The sequence below is a fragment of the Prunus mume genome, linkage group LG2 (assembly GCF_029339155.1).
Source record: "Prunus mume cultivar Tortuosa linkage group LG2, ASM2933915v1, whole genome shotgun sequence".
NCBI lineage: Eukaryota > Viridiplantae > Streptophyta > Magnoliopsida > Rosales > Rosaceae > Prunus > Prunus mume.
Window position 1 is genome coordinate 1,357,126 of NC_142699.1, and position 18,554 is coordinate 1,375,679.

At 35.0% G+C, this 18,554-nt stretch overlaps 2 protein-coding genes across 4 annotated transcripts; one reads left to right on the forward strand and one right to left on the reverse strand.

Moving 5' to 3' along the window:
• Window positions 1–4,498: 4,498 nt before the first annotated feature.
• Window positions 4,499–8,954, forward strand: SNRK2.4 (Protein kinase superfamily protein). Its single transcript, XM_008220334.2, has 9 exons — window positions 4,499–5,107; window positions 5,395–5,469; window positions 5,567–5,668; window positions 5,860–5,913; window positions 6,004–6,096; window positions 6,180–6,272; window positions 7,291–7,395; window positions 7,489–7,587; window positions 8,202–8,954. The coding sequence occupies exons 1-9, from the start codon at window positions 4,988–4,990 to the stop codon at window positions 8,511–8,513; spliced, it is 1,053 nt and encodes a 350-aa protein (XP_008218556.1). The 5' UTR covers window positions 4,499–4,987; the 3' UTR covers window positions 8,514–8,954.
• Window positions 8,955–10,196: 1,242 nt separating this feature from the next.
• On the reverse strand, window positions 10,197–18,421 carry TH1 (thiamine biosynthesis protein). 3 transcript variants are annotated; one of them, XM_008220332.3, is made up of 10 exons: window positions 18,308–18,421; window positions 17,310–17,597; window positions 17,109–17,183; window positions 16,061–16,136; window positions 15,896–15,971; window positions 14,534–14,668; window positions 13,081–13,145; window positions 12,856–12,983; window positions 11,805–12,061; window positions 10,197–11,134 (listed from the first exon to the last, which is right to left on the reverse strand). In XM_008220332.3, exons 1-10 carry the CDS (start codon window positions 18,362–18,364, stop codon window positions 10,603–10,605), a joined length of 1,689 nt encoding a protein of 562 aa, XP_008218554.2. In that variant the 5' UTR covers window positions 18,365–18,421; the 3' UTR covers window positions 10,197–10,602. The 3 variants fall into 3 exon arrangements, with proteins under 3 accessions (XP_008218554.2, XP_008218555.1, XP_008218553.1); XM_008220333.3 differs by lacking the exon at window positions 18,308–18,421 and adding an exon at window positions 17,783–17,941; XM_008220331.3 differs by lacking the exon at window positions 18,308–18,421 and having other exon boundaries at window positions 17,310–17,776.
• Between the last annotated feature and the right edge of the window lie 133 nt (window positions 18,422–18,554).

An 18,554-nucleotide genomic window follows, 5' to 3' on the forward strand; every position in this document is an offset into this window, starting at 1 on the left:
TTATATTAAACCTAAGAACAAATGTTTAATATTTCATTACCATGATCAAAACCGATCATCCAATCCAATATGATCGGATTAGATTGGATTGAATTTAAACATCTAACATGGTTGGATCATATGCAAATTGACTAAATTGTATTGGTTTTGAACCAACATACACTCTTACCTATCACAAATGCATATAGTTTTTGCTATTTAGCTTTAGTGATGTAAAAAAATATTATCTCAATTGTTGCCCTCTCAAGCGTGATGCATATAATAACTTTTATGTCCGAAGCATGACGTTTTTTTCTTCTTCTCTGGAATATGGTATTTCTGATATATCTTGGATCTTTAATTTCAAGAAATGGATGCACGAGGTCAACTTGGTGTAGAGCGAGTCCTTGATATTTACGATAAACAATTTGCCTCTAGGATGGTCTCCAAGTTTAAATCATCTTGAGCCTAATACTATCCATTTTCCCAAGTATCTTTCTAGCTCTAACCTCATTTATACACTAAAGTAAAAGGGAGGAAATTATGAGACTTTCTTACCCTTAAAGCTCTTGAATGGTCTCCAAGTTTTCACCTTTATAAATGTCTTTTTCCTTGTTGCTTGTTCCTTATTGCTTGCTTCATAGATTCTTCACAAAGATACCAAAATAGGTACCATCTAGTTCATACACACCAAATGTAGTGTAGGTGAAGCAAATGACTAAGATGAGTTCAGGTGCTATCCCTCTCCTCTTAAGACCGATTTTAAAGTGTGGCTTATGTAGCATACACATAGGTGAGGAAATCTCCCCACCAATATGGTCGTCCAAGGGGTTTCTTGGGCTCATTTAACATGTGTTGTCATACAACACTTTTTATTAGACCCAATAGCTCCTTGACCTATTTTGCCCTTTGGTTCAAAATGCTTTTAAAAGTCCAAATTGACTTTAAAACCCAACTGTTTCCAACTGTCAAACTAAATTAATAATTGACAATTTAATTATGATTTGTGACTTAACCATTAAGTTCTGAGCATAGTCCGAATAATTTGACTTGGTAAACCATTTTGGTCAACTAAGTTGACTTTGCTGTTGACCATTAACTCTGACTGTTGACTTTCAACGTCTTATCTTCTTCATTTGTTTCTATAATTACATTTATCGTTGCGCAATCCGTAGATTCCTTTTAGTAAGGCGGTGGATTGTCTCAATTACTATGAATTGATTATGAATTAAATCTCATCATTTAATTTTTCATATTAGTTAGACACTTAACAAATTGGCGAACTAGAAAGGCATCAAATTGAGAGGTTTCTCCATAAGCTGAGTAAAAGTGAGTCAGATGCCCTTGGGGAGAACCATTTACGCCATCCCTTAGGGAAAGGAAATGCATTGCAACGATGTGTATGGCTTTCAGTATCCCAAACTAAGGTTTAGAAGTAAAAAATACACTTCCATGTAATTTATGTTGAAAAATTGTCATTGCGTATGGAAGAAAAAAGTACAAGGAAGCCAAGTAATAACTTCATTACAAACTATTATTACCAAGGGTTTAGGGCTTAGAAGGGCATAAGTGGCAATTATGTTATTAATATTTAAAATGTGGATCAGAATATCACCAATTTCTTTCTGTCTAGGCCGAAAAATCACAACTTGAATTGATCTAGGCAGAAAGAAATTGGTAATAAGGATTAGACCCCCAAACAAAATGATCATTAGAAGGTTGCAAGGGGAGATTGATACTTTGAATTGTTTGGGCTACATCAAAGTGTACTACTCTTACTAATTTATCAAAATTCCAAACACCATTGCAAATGTTGATTACAGTTTCATCCAAATCTTGATCCGTAAAGGGTGGTACCAATTGAGTAAGAGGAAATTGATAAACCAAATTAAAGCTTTAAAATTTAATGTTCATGTCATTCCAAACAATCCAACAAATACCCTTAAGTAAAATTGGATAGGTTTTAAGGCTCCGTTTGGTTCGCGGATAAGATTGTCTTTCCCACCCAAAAGATGGGAAATGGAAGATTCCTATCAATGCATATTATATTTCCATCCAAACAAATTTTTTTAATTTTTTTATGAACTTTAGTAAGGAGATATTTAGCATTAGACGGATAAGACCATTTAATTATATTTTTAATAGTATATTTATGTGGAATATCTAAAATATCAGAAAAAGAGTAGTTGAAAATTTACCCTCTGAATTGTTTGGTTAGCAATTGCCGTAACTTTACTAAACAGCAAACATAAGGTTAGAAATTCTTAGACCATGTGGGGAAGATAATAATCCAAGGTTTGAATAATAATGCATCATTAAATAACTAATGTGGCGAATAAGAGGCTTCATAGAGAGAATAAAATAAATTAATAAGGTGAAAGAGGATCACTTTGTAAAGTGATACTGGAATACGACCATGTGGTATAGTTTGTTAGGTACTCAGATAACTCGTATATAATAAGAAAGAAAAATTAACAGAATTTTTTGTTCGTTTTCCTTCCAATGGTTTTGTTTGGATGTGAACAAGCCTCCAAATCCAATAGAGAGATGAGGTGACAAGAAGTCCTCATCTATTCCCCGTATTTTGAAAGAGGCACTAAGAGCATCTCCAGCGGTGAGATAATTCCCCACAACACTCATGTACCATGTAGGCATTTTTTGTTTTTGGATCTGAGGCATGTTCATCTCCACTCACATTTTTCACTTCCACACCAATTCTCCATACAAACTCTTCTCCTTCAAATATTTTTTACTCTCTTTCTACTACTTTCCATTTGTATAAAAAAACATGGCAGGCCAATCTTGGGTGAACATTAGTCATGACCCTATCACGGGTAATGAGATGAAGTTTCATCACATAGCAAAATTCATGGAGAATTTTGTCAAAGATCGGGTTCTAACCGAAATGGCTTGTCTAGTAGATGGAAACTTCTTAATAAAGAGTTAGAAATGGAGAAATGCCTTGACAAAAGCAAAGGAACATTCAAAGCGGTCAAAATTTAACCGATGAGGTAAAATATTTATAATTGCCATTTTAATCAATTCAATGTCACTTTTTTCCATATTCTATTTGTTTTTCTTGCATAATTTCTTTTCTTGGTGCACCTTTAATTTGTCTATATTTTCTTGCATAATCAATTTTATTTTTGCATTTCAAAATAGTTTATATTTTCTTGCATAATAATTTTTGTTTCTTGCACTTCCAATTATTTATTTTTAATAGATGGTACAAGCACAAATATCGATGCTTAATCATTCTGAAACCTGCCTCGCTTTTTGTAGAAGCTGCAACACAAATTTTCACTGCATCACAAAATCTCACCAAGCACTCTAGGACCCCATAAGCATTATAAGACTTCATTTTTGAATGAAGTATGTGTCGAATTACAAATATCATGCATGATTTTTTGGAACAAATGTGGTTGCATTCTATATCTTTCAAACTTAGGAGTTTTACCCGAGACTCCTATGTCACATTCGTTTTGCCTTGATTGATCCATGAGTTCCTCTTCTTCATCGATTTTAACACCCTCAACAAGTTTGACATTGAGAGTAGAATGTGTTTTCTACAATCGAGAAATGAAGGAATAGATAAGAGATGGTGTGAGGTTTGAAAATCAGTTTATAGACGGATTTAGAAGATTGAGATGACACGTGCACAATTTGAGAGGATGAAAATCTTATCAAAAATCTGAGATTAAATTTTTAAAAAATATCTGAAAATGTTATCGACATTTGACACGTAGAGGTAAATCTTATCAAAAATCCGACATTGAGATTAAAATTTTTAAAAATATCTGAAAATGTTATCTAACATTTGACACATGGCACAATTTTAAAAGGAATTTTCTTTGAATAATTTTATTAAAATCTAAAATACAAAATTAGAAACTTTAAATGAAAAACGACCTCAAAATGCCAAAATCCATCATACATCACAGCAAAGCTGTGAGTTTGACTCGTGGCGTCGTTCCCTTTCCGAATGATATTTTGCGTCCTAATCGGAGAAAAAGCCCTTTTCTAAAAATCTGACATTTGTTCTACATCAGACGTGGCACAATTTTAGAGGTGAAAATCTTATCCGAAAATTTAATTACAAAAGATTATCAAAATTAATGGTTTAAACTATAAAAAAATTGAAAATAAAGTACAGAATAGTAATTGCCTTAGACTCTAAACTGTCCTCTTAGAGATGCATAAACTTCCCTTTCTAAGGGAAAAGAAAAATACAAATTTATAAATAAACTCAATTTTAGACATGTATTTATAAAAAAATCAAGACTATTTAAACATAAAAACACATCCAAAATCAACCCCAAAATTAATTTTTTGGGTGTGTTTATAAATGGGTTTTGAGTGTGTGTAATGATGGATTTTGGGTGTGTTTATATGTTTAAATAGTGTTTGAATTTTTTTATAATTTTAACATTTTGGGTGTTTTAGTGAAACTCCCAAAGAAAAAAGGAGAGAAAAGAAAAAGAAAAATAGCTACAATTAAGAAGATTCTCTGTCCTCTTATAAATTAAGAAAAACAGAAAAGAAAAAAGAAAGCACCACCAGTGTTTTGTTTTAAAAACTTTCTGATTCTTTGCTTTCCCTTGAAAACTCTTCATCTTGGATCCCTCACTTAGCTGAGTTCAAGCCCCAAATCAAATCTCTCTCTACAAATAGAAAAATATTTCTTTCAATCTTCACCACATGCAGCCCAACTCCTAATTAATTCTCAAATCAAATCCAGCAAGGGATCCCATAATCCCCTTCCTTTACAATCCTTCTCTCTCTCCCTCTCCCTTCCTCCCTTCCTCCCTCTTTAGAACTCTGATCTTGATTCTAGGCTTTTGGGTTTTTCCAATTCGATTTAATTGCTCTGTTTGTGTGTTCTCTGAGCTTGGAGATCCATGAATTGAAAGCTCAAATCTTTCAAGCTTCCGAGGGGTGTAGCTCAATCGGAGTTTTATACAGGACATCAAGAGCAAAATTAGAAAATAAAATAAATAAAACATAGAAAATGGAAAAGTACGAGCTTGTGAAGGATATTGGATCTGGGAATTTTGGGGTGGCGAGGCTGATGAGGAACAAAGAAACCAAAGAGCTCGTCGCCATGAAATACATCGACCGTGGTCTCAAGGTCCTTACCTTTCCTTCCATTTTATTTTCATTCTAATTTCATTCCTACATCCTTTTTCTTTTTTCATCTTTTCATTCATTTATGGATTTTTGCATGGATGGTGAATTTTTTTAAATAATAAACCTTATATAGGAAGACCCACCAGTTAAATTCTGGAGTTGGTACTTGGGAAAGCTAGAACCTTTCCATTTCATTGTATGAAATCATATTTTTATTGTTCTCACAGGGTTGTACGTATGTGTGTGTGTATATTATGATTAAATTTATATTTTATTGTTTGCTTGCAGATTGATGAGAATGTGGCAAGAGAAATCATAAACCACAGGTCGCTTCGCCATCCAAACATCATTCGGTTCAAGGAGGTGTGTTTTTGTTATTTTATGTTCTGCTTCATTGTGAAGGATGAGAAAAGAAAATTTAATCAGTTTCAGTGGCCTGATATGATGTTTTGAATTTCAGGTAGTTTTGACTCCTACACATCTCGCTATCGTGATGGAGTACGCTGCAGGTGGAGAACTTTTTGAGCGAATTTGCAATGCTGGACGGTTCAGTGAGGATGAGGTTTGATCACCGTTCTTGCGATGATTGTATACTGATAAGATGTTGGAAATTATGAAGACAATAATAGCTTATACTTTTAGTATACCGATCTTTATGATTTCAAAGTCCTACACTCTGAGTGAATTCCGATCTGGCTAATTGGTTAAGTTTCTAAGTAACGAAGTCAGCTTATGTTGTTGTTGATTTTGCAGGCTAGATATTTTTTCCAGCAGCTTATCTCGGGAGTTAGCTACTGTCATTCTCTGGTAAATAAAATGAGTTGTGAGTGTTCCTGATCTCCAGTTGATTGCTTCCTTTACCTGTGATTCTTATTTGTCCCTTGTCTGGTCCTGCAGCAAATATGCCACCGAGATTTGAAGCTGGAGAATACCTTGCTGGATGGCAGCCCGGCTCCACGCCTGAAAATTTGTGATTTCGGTTATTCTAAGGTTTAATTCTACAATGAACATACTGTCAGATGTTTCAAGGTAGATGTCAAAGTTCTATACTCTGATGAGCTTTATTTGTGTAGTCATCATTGCTGCATTCAAGGCCTAAATCGACTGTGGGTACTCCAGCATATATTGCTCCTGAGGTTCTTTCTCGAAGAGAGTATGATGGCAAGGTAGCTTAAGTAATTTTTGTACTGTTGTCGTTTTCACTTCTGTGATAATTGATGTACTACACTTTTAACGATTTTGTCCTAAGGGCCAGTTGATTAGAGTTCATTGCATTGCAATAAGTGGAAATTTCCAATTGCATCTTAATCTTTCTTTATGTTATTCCTTGCTGGGCCAAGGAGGTGGTTTAAGATGATGGTTTAGATAAGTTGAAACTTGGAAGAGTAAATTAGAAGTCTTGAGGTATTTGCATTTACCAGTCTTCAGTTTAAGAGATATCCAATATACCACCTTCAAACTTGTTCAAGGATTTATATAAGCAAAGCAGTTAATATTGATGCACTTTTTTCATGTCTGTACCATATTAATCCTCTTATTCTAAGTCTCTCGTGTACGTGCACTAATCTGTTTTACAACCATTGTCACACCATCAATTTCTCAATTTGAATCATACCTCTTCAAGACTTTATTCTTGTTGGCCTATGATCTCCACTGTGAATACTTAGGATGCCCCCTTGTGCTTATTCATCTTCCTTTTTCTCTTCTGCAGGTCATATTTTTGTTTGTGGTCTAATTTTATCCACGAACCACATTAATTACTAGGTTGATAGAAAGAATCTATGATGTGCAATATTGATGCTGCCATTAGAAATTTAATTTACAATTTGCAACAATGTAACCTACCTGTATGAAATCATTCTTCTGATATTCTTAAATGTGAGTTCTTCATTTTGTACTCCCTTCTTTTTCTCTTAAAAATAGTATTAGTTTATTTTTTCTTTCTATGACCATTCTATATCTCATACAATCATTTATTGTGCTCAAGTATTTACTTCCATGATAGTAATGCTCACTTACGTGACACTTAGGAATTTAGGCAGTTAAACCGTTCTCCTGCCTGGGAAGAGCAGGAAATGAAATGATGTTTTAGACTCTTGTTAATTAAGTTTTTTGTGCCCAGAATTCAAATAGTAATTTACAGGATTTACTTCTAGCGTCTGATTTTGGTTTATGTTTATCCAGCTGGCAGATGTATGGTCATGTGGGGTGACCCTATATGTTATGCTGGTGGGAGCATATCCTTTTGAAGACCAAGAAGATCCAAAGAATTTCAGGAAAACCATTAATGTAATTTTACCTTGTATTCAACCTCTCTCAAAGTTGAATAATTCACCTTTTTCTTATTTTTAACCGTATTTCCTTTTCATTCTTATAATGCAGCGAATAATGGCCGTTCAGTACAAGATCCCTGACTATGTTCACATATCTCAAGATTGTAGGCATCTGCTCTCTCGCATCTTTGTTGCAAATCCAGCAAGGGTATATATTATACTATGTTTCTGCTTACGCAATAAATTTATCACTTAAACAAACAGAAAAACTTTAGGCTTCTGAACTTTGTAGAAGAACAGATTTGTGCTTAGACTGGGTGTATAATGGAAACTTTGAGGTTTTAAGTAGATTCTTTCGCAAAGAAAAAGTTTAAGTCTCATTTTCTTAGATTGCTTTGGCATAAATGTACATATTGCTTACAAACTTTGCCTTGCTAGGCTTTGGAATAATTACCTGCCTATAATGTTAACTTAGATAATTGATCTTTGGAAGGATTGGGGTGTGCATATAATGCATCGTATAATGTGCCAAGAAAGGCTCATCCTGGACTTGTCTCCTGTCTAGGTTTGCTTTCCTGAAGGTCCCCTTAAAATGAAGAGAAATGAATATAAAAGTAGGGAAATATCACTTCTGTGTAAGATGAAAGTCCATGGTGGAACGGGAGAGACCCTAAATAGGCCATGACTTCATTTTATGCTAGTGTTGGGCGTTAGTTAGCTCAGGTCTTATGAGTTTGAAGTTTGTTCTTATCAGTTAACATTTCTTTTTTCTGTTTAATGCTCTTTCATCGTGTCCTAAACTGGCTTCAATTCTTGTTTCAGAGGATCACCATTAAAGAAATCAAGAACCATCCATGGTTTTTGAAGAACTTGCCTAGAGAGCTTACGGAAGCAGCTCAAACCATCTACTACAGAAAAGAAAACCCAACCTTTTCCCTCCAAAGTATCGAAGACATCATGAAGATAGTGGAAGAAGCCAAAATTCCTCCTCCTGTTTCCCGATCGATTGGAGGCTTTGGGTGGGGAGAAGAAGATGGTGATACAAAGGAAGAGGTAGAAGGCGAGGAGGAGGAAGACGAGTATGAAAAGACAGTCAAAGAAATACATGCAAGTGGAGAAGTACGTGTTAGCTGAGGACCAATTTCTTCCTCAAAATCGGAGAACTGAAGAAGTTTGGTTTCTCAGTATCTGCGTAGTTGAGAATGTTGTCGTGCTTGTATAAACAGTCAGTTCTTTTCGTAGGCGATGGTGTTTCAATAAACAAACTTTTGTAAATTATAGTGTGGCGCTGAGGAGCATTAGTTTGTCTGGAGACTGTGACCTTGGATGTATCACTACTAGAATTTGTAGTTAAAGGTTGTGGAATTGAGTTGTTTGTCTTTGTTTTCCAGTTTAAGGGAGGGCGGGAGGTTTGGAGGGGAAAAGGAGGGGAAAAGGTGTAAAAGGTTTGTTTGTATTGTTTCATCAGAGAACAAGAGATTCTCTTTAAGGAGACTTTACCCCTAATGGGGTATGGTATGTATGGAGGTTTGTTCAGTTAGAACATAATAACATTTTGTTATATATTTGGGTTTACCCTATATCTTAATTACTACTTTGCTTCACTTTTTATGGTCTGTCTGGTAGTGCAATGCTTTTATTTTTCTTCTTCCTGCAGGTTTAATTCTTGATGGAATAAGCAATTCCAATTTGATTTAATTTAGTAGATGCTTCTGTTCTGTGAAGTCTATTGATATTTTTTTTTTTCACAAGCTGGGGAATGAAACATAGGAACTCGGGAAGTAAATGTCATTAACCACTTGAGCTACAAGTCTCTTGCTCTGACTTATTACTTGTTGGGTTGATCTAATATCATGCATAATTTTGCTTGGGATGAGTCAATGACATCTACTATTAATATTTGACTGAGAAACTTGTAATTTCATTGTTCCTTTCTTTCCGGTGACGTAACAAATCAGAGAGAGAAATTGAACGGCTGACATTTTTGTTGTCTTTGCCATAAGCTTTTTTTGTTTTTTGTTTTTTGTTTTAATGGAACAAAGAAAACTTGCAAAGAGGATGCCCTAGAGACTTCATTATCCGTATATCTTAACAAACTGCCATGCTAACATAACCAAGGATGTGAAAAATTATGTTCTATATTTGCTAAGAAATTCGACCCAAAAAAAAATATATATTTGCTAAGAAATCTGCAACTATGTTAGCTTCTCGAAAAATATGGTGTAAATCTAAATCATAATGCTCAAAGGTGAAGAAGAAGACACCGACATCCTTAACCTGTCTTTGTCATAGCTTTTCACGGCCCTCACGTGTCATGTTGTCTGCACCGTTGCTTCCCAGCAATCAACTGAGAGTGGACTTCTCTAGTCTTGGCTGATTGTGGCCCTCTTTATCCTTGAGACCTTAGTTCTATACATTTGTTTTTATACGAGCAATATTAAGAAAGGGGGAATCAAACTTAGGAACTCGGGTGCACAATAAATATCCTTAACCACTTGAATAAGTCGCTTGCTAGTTATATACATTTTAACCACAAGAATGAACAAATTTAACAATTCGAGGTTTCCAAACTTCCAGTATACATATAATTTCTTCCTCCCAAATGAGATTTGAATTTCTCCTGCAACATTTTTAGCACTAAACTTGTTCTAAACTTCCATAGTATCCATATAATTTCTTGGCTGAAGTTGTTTTGAAGTTGAGTGCTCTCTCCCTCCTTAAAAGGAGTCCACGTCAGGATAAAGTTTGACTTATGGAGTAAAAACAAAGATGAAATTATGGTAGATCTAATCTAAATTTAAAAATACAGTTGAGGGCTCAAGAAAGAAAGGGAACTTTTTATATTCTTCAAATCTACTCAAATCTGCACCCAAGAAAAATACAATAATTGTTGTCAACCAACTCAAGTCAGAAGCGAAGCACATGGCGGGCTGTCATCAATTAATTAAGAGCAGTATATCACATTGCATCATTACAGAACGACCTTGTGTAAATATTACAAAAGGCAAATGTCCATACTGAGCAAGCAAACGCCCATGCTGACTAAGCAAAACATATATAAATTTAGGTGCAGAGAACTCAAAAAATAGTGAGTATGGGTTGCCTTCTGTAACCACTGACAAGAAAAGTGAACATCATAATCATGCTAGTGCCGCAATCTCCAAAGCCATTATGATACTCAAACTTTAGAGAAATTTGTGACAAAGCCTTATCCGGGTATGTTTCACTTCACTGCTGCTGTCGCCTCTGTTAGCACTGCATGCAACTTCCTAGTTTCTGTCAACACACATTCGCTATCAAATATAGCAGATACAACTGCAACACCTTTCAGGTTTGGTACACCAATTTCCATCACCGGACGTGCATTTGAAACTTTGATCCCGCCAATTGCAACCACAGGTAACTTAGAAGCCAAACAAACAGTTTTCAGACCGTCCAAGCCAACAGTGAGATTGTTTGCCTTTGTATTAGTTGGATATACACCGCCACAACCAATGTAATCAGCGCCAGCAATCCATGCTTGCTCTGCTTGCTCTGGTGTCTTGCAAGAGACACCAATTATCTTTTCAGGTCCAAGGAGAGCACGTGCAGTATGTGCTGGCATGTCAGACTGGCCAATATGCACACCGTCAGCATCACAAGCAAGTGCAACATCAATACGATCATTTATTAGTAATGGAACTCCATGGGCACGGCAAATTTGGAGACATGACTTGGCTGCTTCGACAAAATCCCGTGTATCAATATCCTTTTCTCTGCAAAGTAAGTCAAAATCACCAAATGCAAAACTAAAAGCCACAAAATTTTTATGTCTCATAATCATAGTTTTGGACATGAACCCAAACAAAGGCTCATTGAGAAGGGTACGTTTCAATTTAGGTAGAGTAGGCGACCTAAGTGAGTTAGAATGAATCCGAAAAAAATATTTTGAAAAGAATATACAAAAATAACAGACATGAGAGGAACTGGATAACAGTTGATCACAGTTCCAAGTAGGCAATCCCAATGTGAAACAATAAACATACGATGCATATAGATTATATCTTTATAAAAAATACATACAAAGTCCTTTAAGTTATCAAGTTTTTTTATTAGACATTTCTTGATAAAAGCTGAACCAGCATCTGACTCTACAAAAGAACTACAAGGGTAGTAATACGTTCATCAGCTTCCAGAAATATAAAGGGCCCTGGGAGTTTAATTCATTATCTTTAATCTTAAAGCAACTTGAAATAAAAAAACATAATTAGCACTCCACAAGAGAAAGGCAATGATCACTTCAAATACATGAAAAATCAACATCATCTTTCTCTAGGACTAGTTATAGATGTACTAACACATACAAATGAAGCACCAATCACTAGCATGTAAGTCATCAGAGAGATAAAAGTCTACAGTGTATAAAAATTCTGATGAGTAACCAACCTCAGTTGGACAATGGTGGCGCCTCCTTGTACAGCAGCTTTAACAGCATCTGAGATAGAATGACCCCACCTTCTATTCATACCTGAATCTGTAACAGCATACAAGAATAGGTCGCTAGGATTGAATCTGACTTGTCTACCAGAATTGTGAGCGTTACTCTTAAGCTTCATTAGGTGATCGAAGGGGCCCTGGGGACCATTTCCAATGAAAATCTCTTTGCTGTAATCCAAGGCAGTCTCAACAAAGCATTTAGCTACCTACCAAAATTAAGATAAAAAAGATAAAAGATTCTGGTGTTCCAACTGTTTTTGTATGTGTGTGTGTGTGATAGAGAGAGAGAGAGAGAGCATTAAGAACATGGCATTTTTTTAATAAGAAACACAAGAACATGATATGAGATCATGGGAAACATAAATTGCAACTCAACTAGCATCAAAACTTATGGCAATATCCTAAAGACCAACACGAAAAGAAAGCCTTGTGGAATGAAAGAGGAAGGAGGAGGGAAGAGAGATGGGACTCATAATTTGTAACTGACTACCTTGAGCGATCAAGAAAAATCCTCAGGGTCTGACAATGTATAATCTTCAGTCGAGTGAATTATGGTATTGGAGTGGACAGCATGCCTTATTACTATTAGTCAATAGTCATTATCCTCTACTCTGTACAACCGTACACAGCAAAAGTGGAATTCAAACTTCTATCTCGTCTTTGAACAAATTTTCCCCTCGTACTTGGAATCAGGCAAACTCATCTCAAGCAATGCAACTCTAAATAGAAAAAAGTCAACAATATTTTTATCAATGCTATATATGTATTTTTAAATGCCATACAACAGGAAGGCACTGCTTTTGGGTCTCAAAAAGCCACACCTGGGTTTCGATCCAACAGAAAGGGGAACAAATTTTCGCCTGTACTAACATGCTAACCCCTTAATTATCTTCGGTTATTCTTGAGTATGACTATTTTGGGAATATGTACTACAAAGAAAGAAAGATAGTTTGTCGCAGACTCTCCCTGCATCCCTTAAAGTAAGGCACATATGTAGTACCTTAACAGCCTCGAGCATTGAAGCACCTTTAGCCAGCTCAGCTGCAATACATGAAGCCAAAGTGCAACCAGTACCATGTGTATTACGAGTTTTTATGCGTGAAGAACGCAGCTCATATAAGTGCTCACCTGCAATGATCATTCTAAGTATTGAGTATCCCATTTTCACTCATACATCAAGTAGATGAAGCAATAGTATTATCATTTCTGAAGTTTAGAGGCTTACCATCAAAGAAGATATCAACAGCATCCAATGAATCAGGCAGGTCTCCACCTTTGACAAGAACATTTCTGACAAGTAAAGAAGCAATTTGTTTTAACAAACTACTGTTTCAACACAAAGCAACTTAATGTTTATTTCAAATTTTTCCTACATTCAAACTGCATTAATTCTGTCCTAATGAAACTACACTAAGTAAAATAAGCCAAAAGAAAACAATGTAACTACACAATTCACAATAAAATAAATGTTCATAAACCCCATAATGGTAACTTGCAATAGATATGCCAATATTATCTTGCTGTAACCCTTCCTAAACCTAAATGAGAGAGCTTATGATATTGGGCTTCCTACCCCATTAACAGTCACTGTCTCCTCACTTTGTTCCACCCTACTGGAAAGACTAATTTCAATACTCTGATAAAAATTTACTGATTTAGTTAAGAAAAGATTTTAGAATAAGGTGACCGATAGGGTTTACCTCAGTGGTGAGGTCCCTCCCCCTTCCACCCCTTGGTCACCAGTTCAAATCCCAGGAAAAGTGCCCCCCCTCCCCAATGCAATGTATTGCTAATTCTATAAATAAAAAAAGATTTTAGAATAAGGCTGTTTTAATAAATCTCTGTGGGTACATGTCTTCTTACATGTCTGCTTCAATAGATTCATTTGCTTATGAGTTCAATTTGATTTAGATTAATGTATTATTTAGGTTTGTTTAAATTCATATCACCACTATTAAAAAAGCACAAGCCAGAAAACACAGTATATGCCCTGGGCAACCCTTCTAACCCTGAAAATATCATTGTCTATGATATCCCCCATCAAACAGATAATTGTGAACAAGATAACAGTAATACAGTACCCCCACATGATTCAAGAATGAGGTCAAAGGGATTAAAGATGACTAAACTGTAGAGCCATTGAACTAACCCAACCAAGAAGCATACCTATAATATATACCCAGAAATCCAAACAAAACGCAAAGGACCACAATCATTAAATACAAATGTATGACTACAATATCAAGGAAACTCCCTTTTACAATAGTGTCACGCACTTGAAATAGTGAAATCCTATACCATGACCCTTACTGTTTTAGTGAATTATCTAGGTGAAATGACATACGATTGCCTTATAACTAGGAAAGCATTTAGTAATCGAAGAATTTTGTTTGTGAGAAGAAACAAGAGCCATTCACCTTGGTGAATGCTTATTATACACTATGCAACTGTAGAGAGTTACCAGGAAGTGGAGTGCCTTCTCTATAATTCCAAAAGTACTCACAATGCATTAAAAATTTACTACTAATGAAACATTTTACTTAACTTAAAACATGTCCAAAAATTGACTGACGTTGACAGGACTATGATAAATGAAACAGATACAAAAAACAAGAGCTTTACAAATCATTGGGTTAAAAGCAAGAGCTGAAGATGTCAAGCATGTTCCAATAACTAACCGTACGCCCATATCATGTAACAATTTTGCAGCAGAACGCATGTCAGAAACTGTTTTTATTTTCACGCCATCAAGTAAAGCAGACGCCTCTTTTAAATTTGGAGTTATGATGTCGGCCATAGGAAGAAGGTCCTCTCTGCAAGCAGGAACCCAAAAATAAAAATTATTAAAAAGTACACCGTTCCATAAGGGACTTTCTCTCTAGTTTAAGGAAAAAGAATCCAGTGACAGCAGCAAATTGGCCAAGAAATAAAAACATGGCAAAACGGTGAAGGAGCAGTTTAAGCACATAAGAACTATGCAAATATTTATGCTTATTAACACTGCACAGGTGAAGGAAATAAATTTCCAACAGACTGGTAGACAACTGAATAGGATATTATACTGAATGCTTGTTCAGATGAGTTAATGTTAATAATAGAGCCGTTATCGCAGAGTCTCATAAAAAAGCTGCTGTTGTGACCATAACTGAACAAACTATCAAATTGCTGTGGGTAGCAGCTACATATGAAAAACAAAATTGCAGAATAGTTTTATTTTTTCAAATGTCCATATGTAAAATTTTATCTTTCCCCTAATCATTTGATATATTATTTATTTAGTTAGAGTTCAGCGAAATAAAAAAATATTTTTTGCATTTACTATTTAATATATTAAATGCATGTTTTTTAGTAATTGAATATCTGGATTCTACATTTTCATTGTGTTTGTGAACTAATCATAATAATAACCCAATCAAATTTTATATAGCAAATGAATGTAGACATTGTTTCTAGGAGCAATGAGAAACTAACATTTGTGTAAAACTAAGAAAATGCTTTGTTGATTAAAATTTAAAGAGGAAAAAACTAGTGGTATGCATATGGATTAGCTTGGTTGTTTGATATGTTCTTATATCATGGCAAAGATCCTTTAACTTACTTGTGCAAAGCCATAAAATATTTATGAGCCTAATCTCTTAGTAGAAACAGGATCATATCAATGTTACTTACAAATAAGAAAGACAAAAAATTATCCACAAAAACAAAAAAGACCAAAAGGTTTATGGGTGAAAGAAACCAACTGTATGATGATGGACCACCAAAGCTTAGCTAGCTCAAGTGCTCAACGTGTAATAAACAAAACATACTGTCCATTCAAACTACTTAACATGCTCTCTGCATTTCAGAAAAAGTTGCCCTGTCAAGCTTATGCAAAATATTAGTTGCACAGCCCACCTATACTTTTATTTTTTCTGACAAATAAAAGATGGTTACAACCTAGTACTCTGCCAAATAGGCCCCATGAGGTTTGCATAAAGCAAGAACAACCACATGACAGGACTATGAATTTACACAATGTTATGCACAAAAGACTGTCATACCTGAACCCAGCAAGAACAGAAGGACCAGCCAATACATCTCCACTTGTAGACACCATAACAGGATCAACCACTAAAGCTGCCTTCAATGATTACACCAATTCATTTAAAATGCTAATTAAGCAACAATAGAAAAAGACATGTTCAATTTTTAATACGACAACATACCTCGAACAGGATACTCCCTAAGATGTTGATGAAGAATCTTGACTATACCAATCGAAGGTAACATACCAGTTTTCACCTAGGGATGGCATATCAGGAGCATGTCAAAACCATTTTAGTAGCAATACAATTTCTTGATATAAACAAGTTTGCAAAAGAGCCATGCCTCAAGTACAGAGCTAGTGAAAGCTCAAAAAAGTTTAATAGAGCTTTCAAAAGAACATTTTAATTAAATTTGCCAAATACAGACAATTAGTCTTCCTACAACATCAGCAATCCATTAAGTAAAAGTAATGTAAGAAACCGCAATTTCATTCACGAAAAGTTCTAATCAATTCACCCAAAACATATTGATGCTATGACTATGACCAAACCTTCAAATGTTATTCGACAAAGAAAATATCAACAACATTTGATGAAATATATTGCACTCATTAACACAAAACTCCAAAATTAACAACATATGCTTCTTTCCATCAAACATGTAGTTATTTGCTTCCATTAAAATTAAGCTTAGCTTTTCCCACCAGAATTAAAATGCTTTTTAATCTAATTTCATATTTTGGATGTCTCCATACTACATAAACAAGCACAGACACATCCACATACATCTTTGTTATCAGGCCACTTCTCTTTCATACCAAAACAAGTGAATAGAGAAAGATGACATGGAAGCTCAAACCCCTATGCTTTAGTGAATCTTTTGACAAGTAAATATGCATTGAGTTACAAGTACAAAATGTATGTCAAATCAACTCTGAAAACAAAGAAGTAATAAGTTCCGTTTATAAGGTTCTATTAGCTACCTCTGACATATAGATTTTTCACTAACTATATAACTAATCTACAACCTATTATTATTAATCATTTAATTAAAATTAAGATACACCTGGGGCCTCTTATTTTAAAAGTTGAAATGGTTCATGTTTTCAATTGCTTATAGATGGTACTTCTGTGATGCCAAAGAATTTTGGACAAGAATCACAAAAGCAGACCATCTTGTAAAATTAGTTGAAGGTGGAAATTAAAGCAGTCCCCAACTTTGACTTACCACATCAACATGCATATCAGATAGCACAGACTTCATCTGCTCTGCAACAAAATCCTCAGGCACAACGTTTACACCCTAGCAAATAAAGAGAACAAAGGAAAATTAACAAACGTCAGTGGAATTGTTATATTTTCTATCTTCTTCTATGCTTCAGAAACCAAAATGGAGCATAAGTCATGGAAAACAACATCAAATAGCAACCTGAACCCCAACAGTGTTCTGTGCAGTAACAGCAGTTATGACAGTAGAGCAGTACACTCCACGAGCAGCACAAGCCTTAAGGTCTGCTTGGATTCCAGCGCCAGCACCCGAATCAGAGCCAGCAACAGTCAGTACATGTGGAATGTTAATTGTAGACTGATTACTTGTCGTTGGACTTCCATTTCCCTGCATCTCCATGAAAATTCTTGTGTGCTTGTTTCTATTGATTCTCGAATTCACCAACAATAAGCTCAAACCCTTCGATTGCCTGAATCCTTGCGGCACAGACTGGTAATGATTTAACGATAAAGAGATTATGAAGAAGTTAGAGTGCAACTCAGGAATGGAAACCATAGCAGCATCGATAGTCGTATATGTGCGATAAAAGAATCAGAATGTGAATAGATTATTAGCTTTTGTTTGGTTTCTGAGAAAATGAAAGAAAACTGAGAGTGAATGAAATGCTTTCGTACCACACAGAGAGCAATGTTCAAACTAAAACCTTCGCCCCACATTTCTTGCAAGTGATTTTACTTGACTTATTTTAGGTCTTAAATAATTAAAATTTCAAATTGGGTTACAGGATATTCCTTCATTTTCTCAAGCAGCCATGACCGATTTGACTCAACTCAAAATCCTAATGGGATAAAATTCTTCCAATAAAAAAATAATCCAGGGATAGTTTAAATAAAAATAATTAATTAATAAAACACATCAAATTAAATCAACAAATATATATATATATATATATTACTTTTGAGTCAACATTTGACTTTTAGGTCACTTTCTAACGTTTTCTGGCCAAGAATTTTGGAATATAAAAGTATTGAACATAGTAAACGAGCTGAAGAGGAAAGCTTAGCAAAAGCAGCATTTGGGTTTTTGATGGGGAGAAGGATTTTGACATTGATTTCTTCTGATTACATTTTGAATATCACTGGTTTTCTTTTCTCGGCAATCAAACAGTAAAATAGAAAAGTGCGGCGGTGAGAGCTTACCTTGTACAAGGAATGGAAGGAGAGAGAGGTGGAGAGACATTGAGCCTCGTATGCCATAAAATTATGATTTTGTGAATGAATTAGGTTCTCTACGTATGTTTAGACAAGCCTCGGAAATCGTAAGCCGGGTGGCTTAATTAAAAAACAATTAAAACAAAATACTAATTTTTAAAATTAAAAAAATCCGGTATAGCCGGTATACTATTTTAGGTCAAAAATACGTATAGCCGCGCGGCTATCCTTTTTA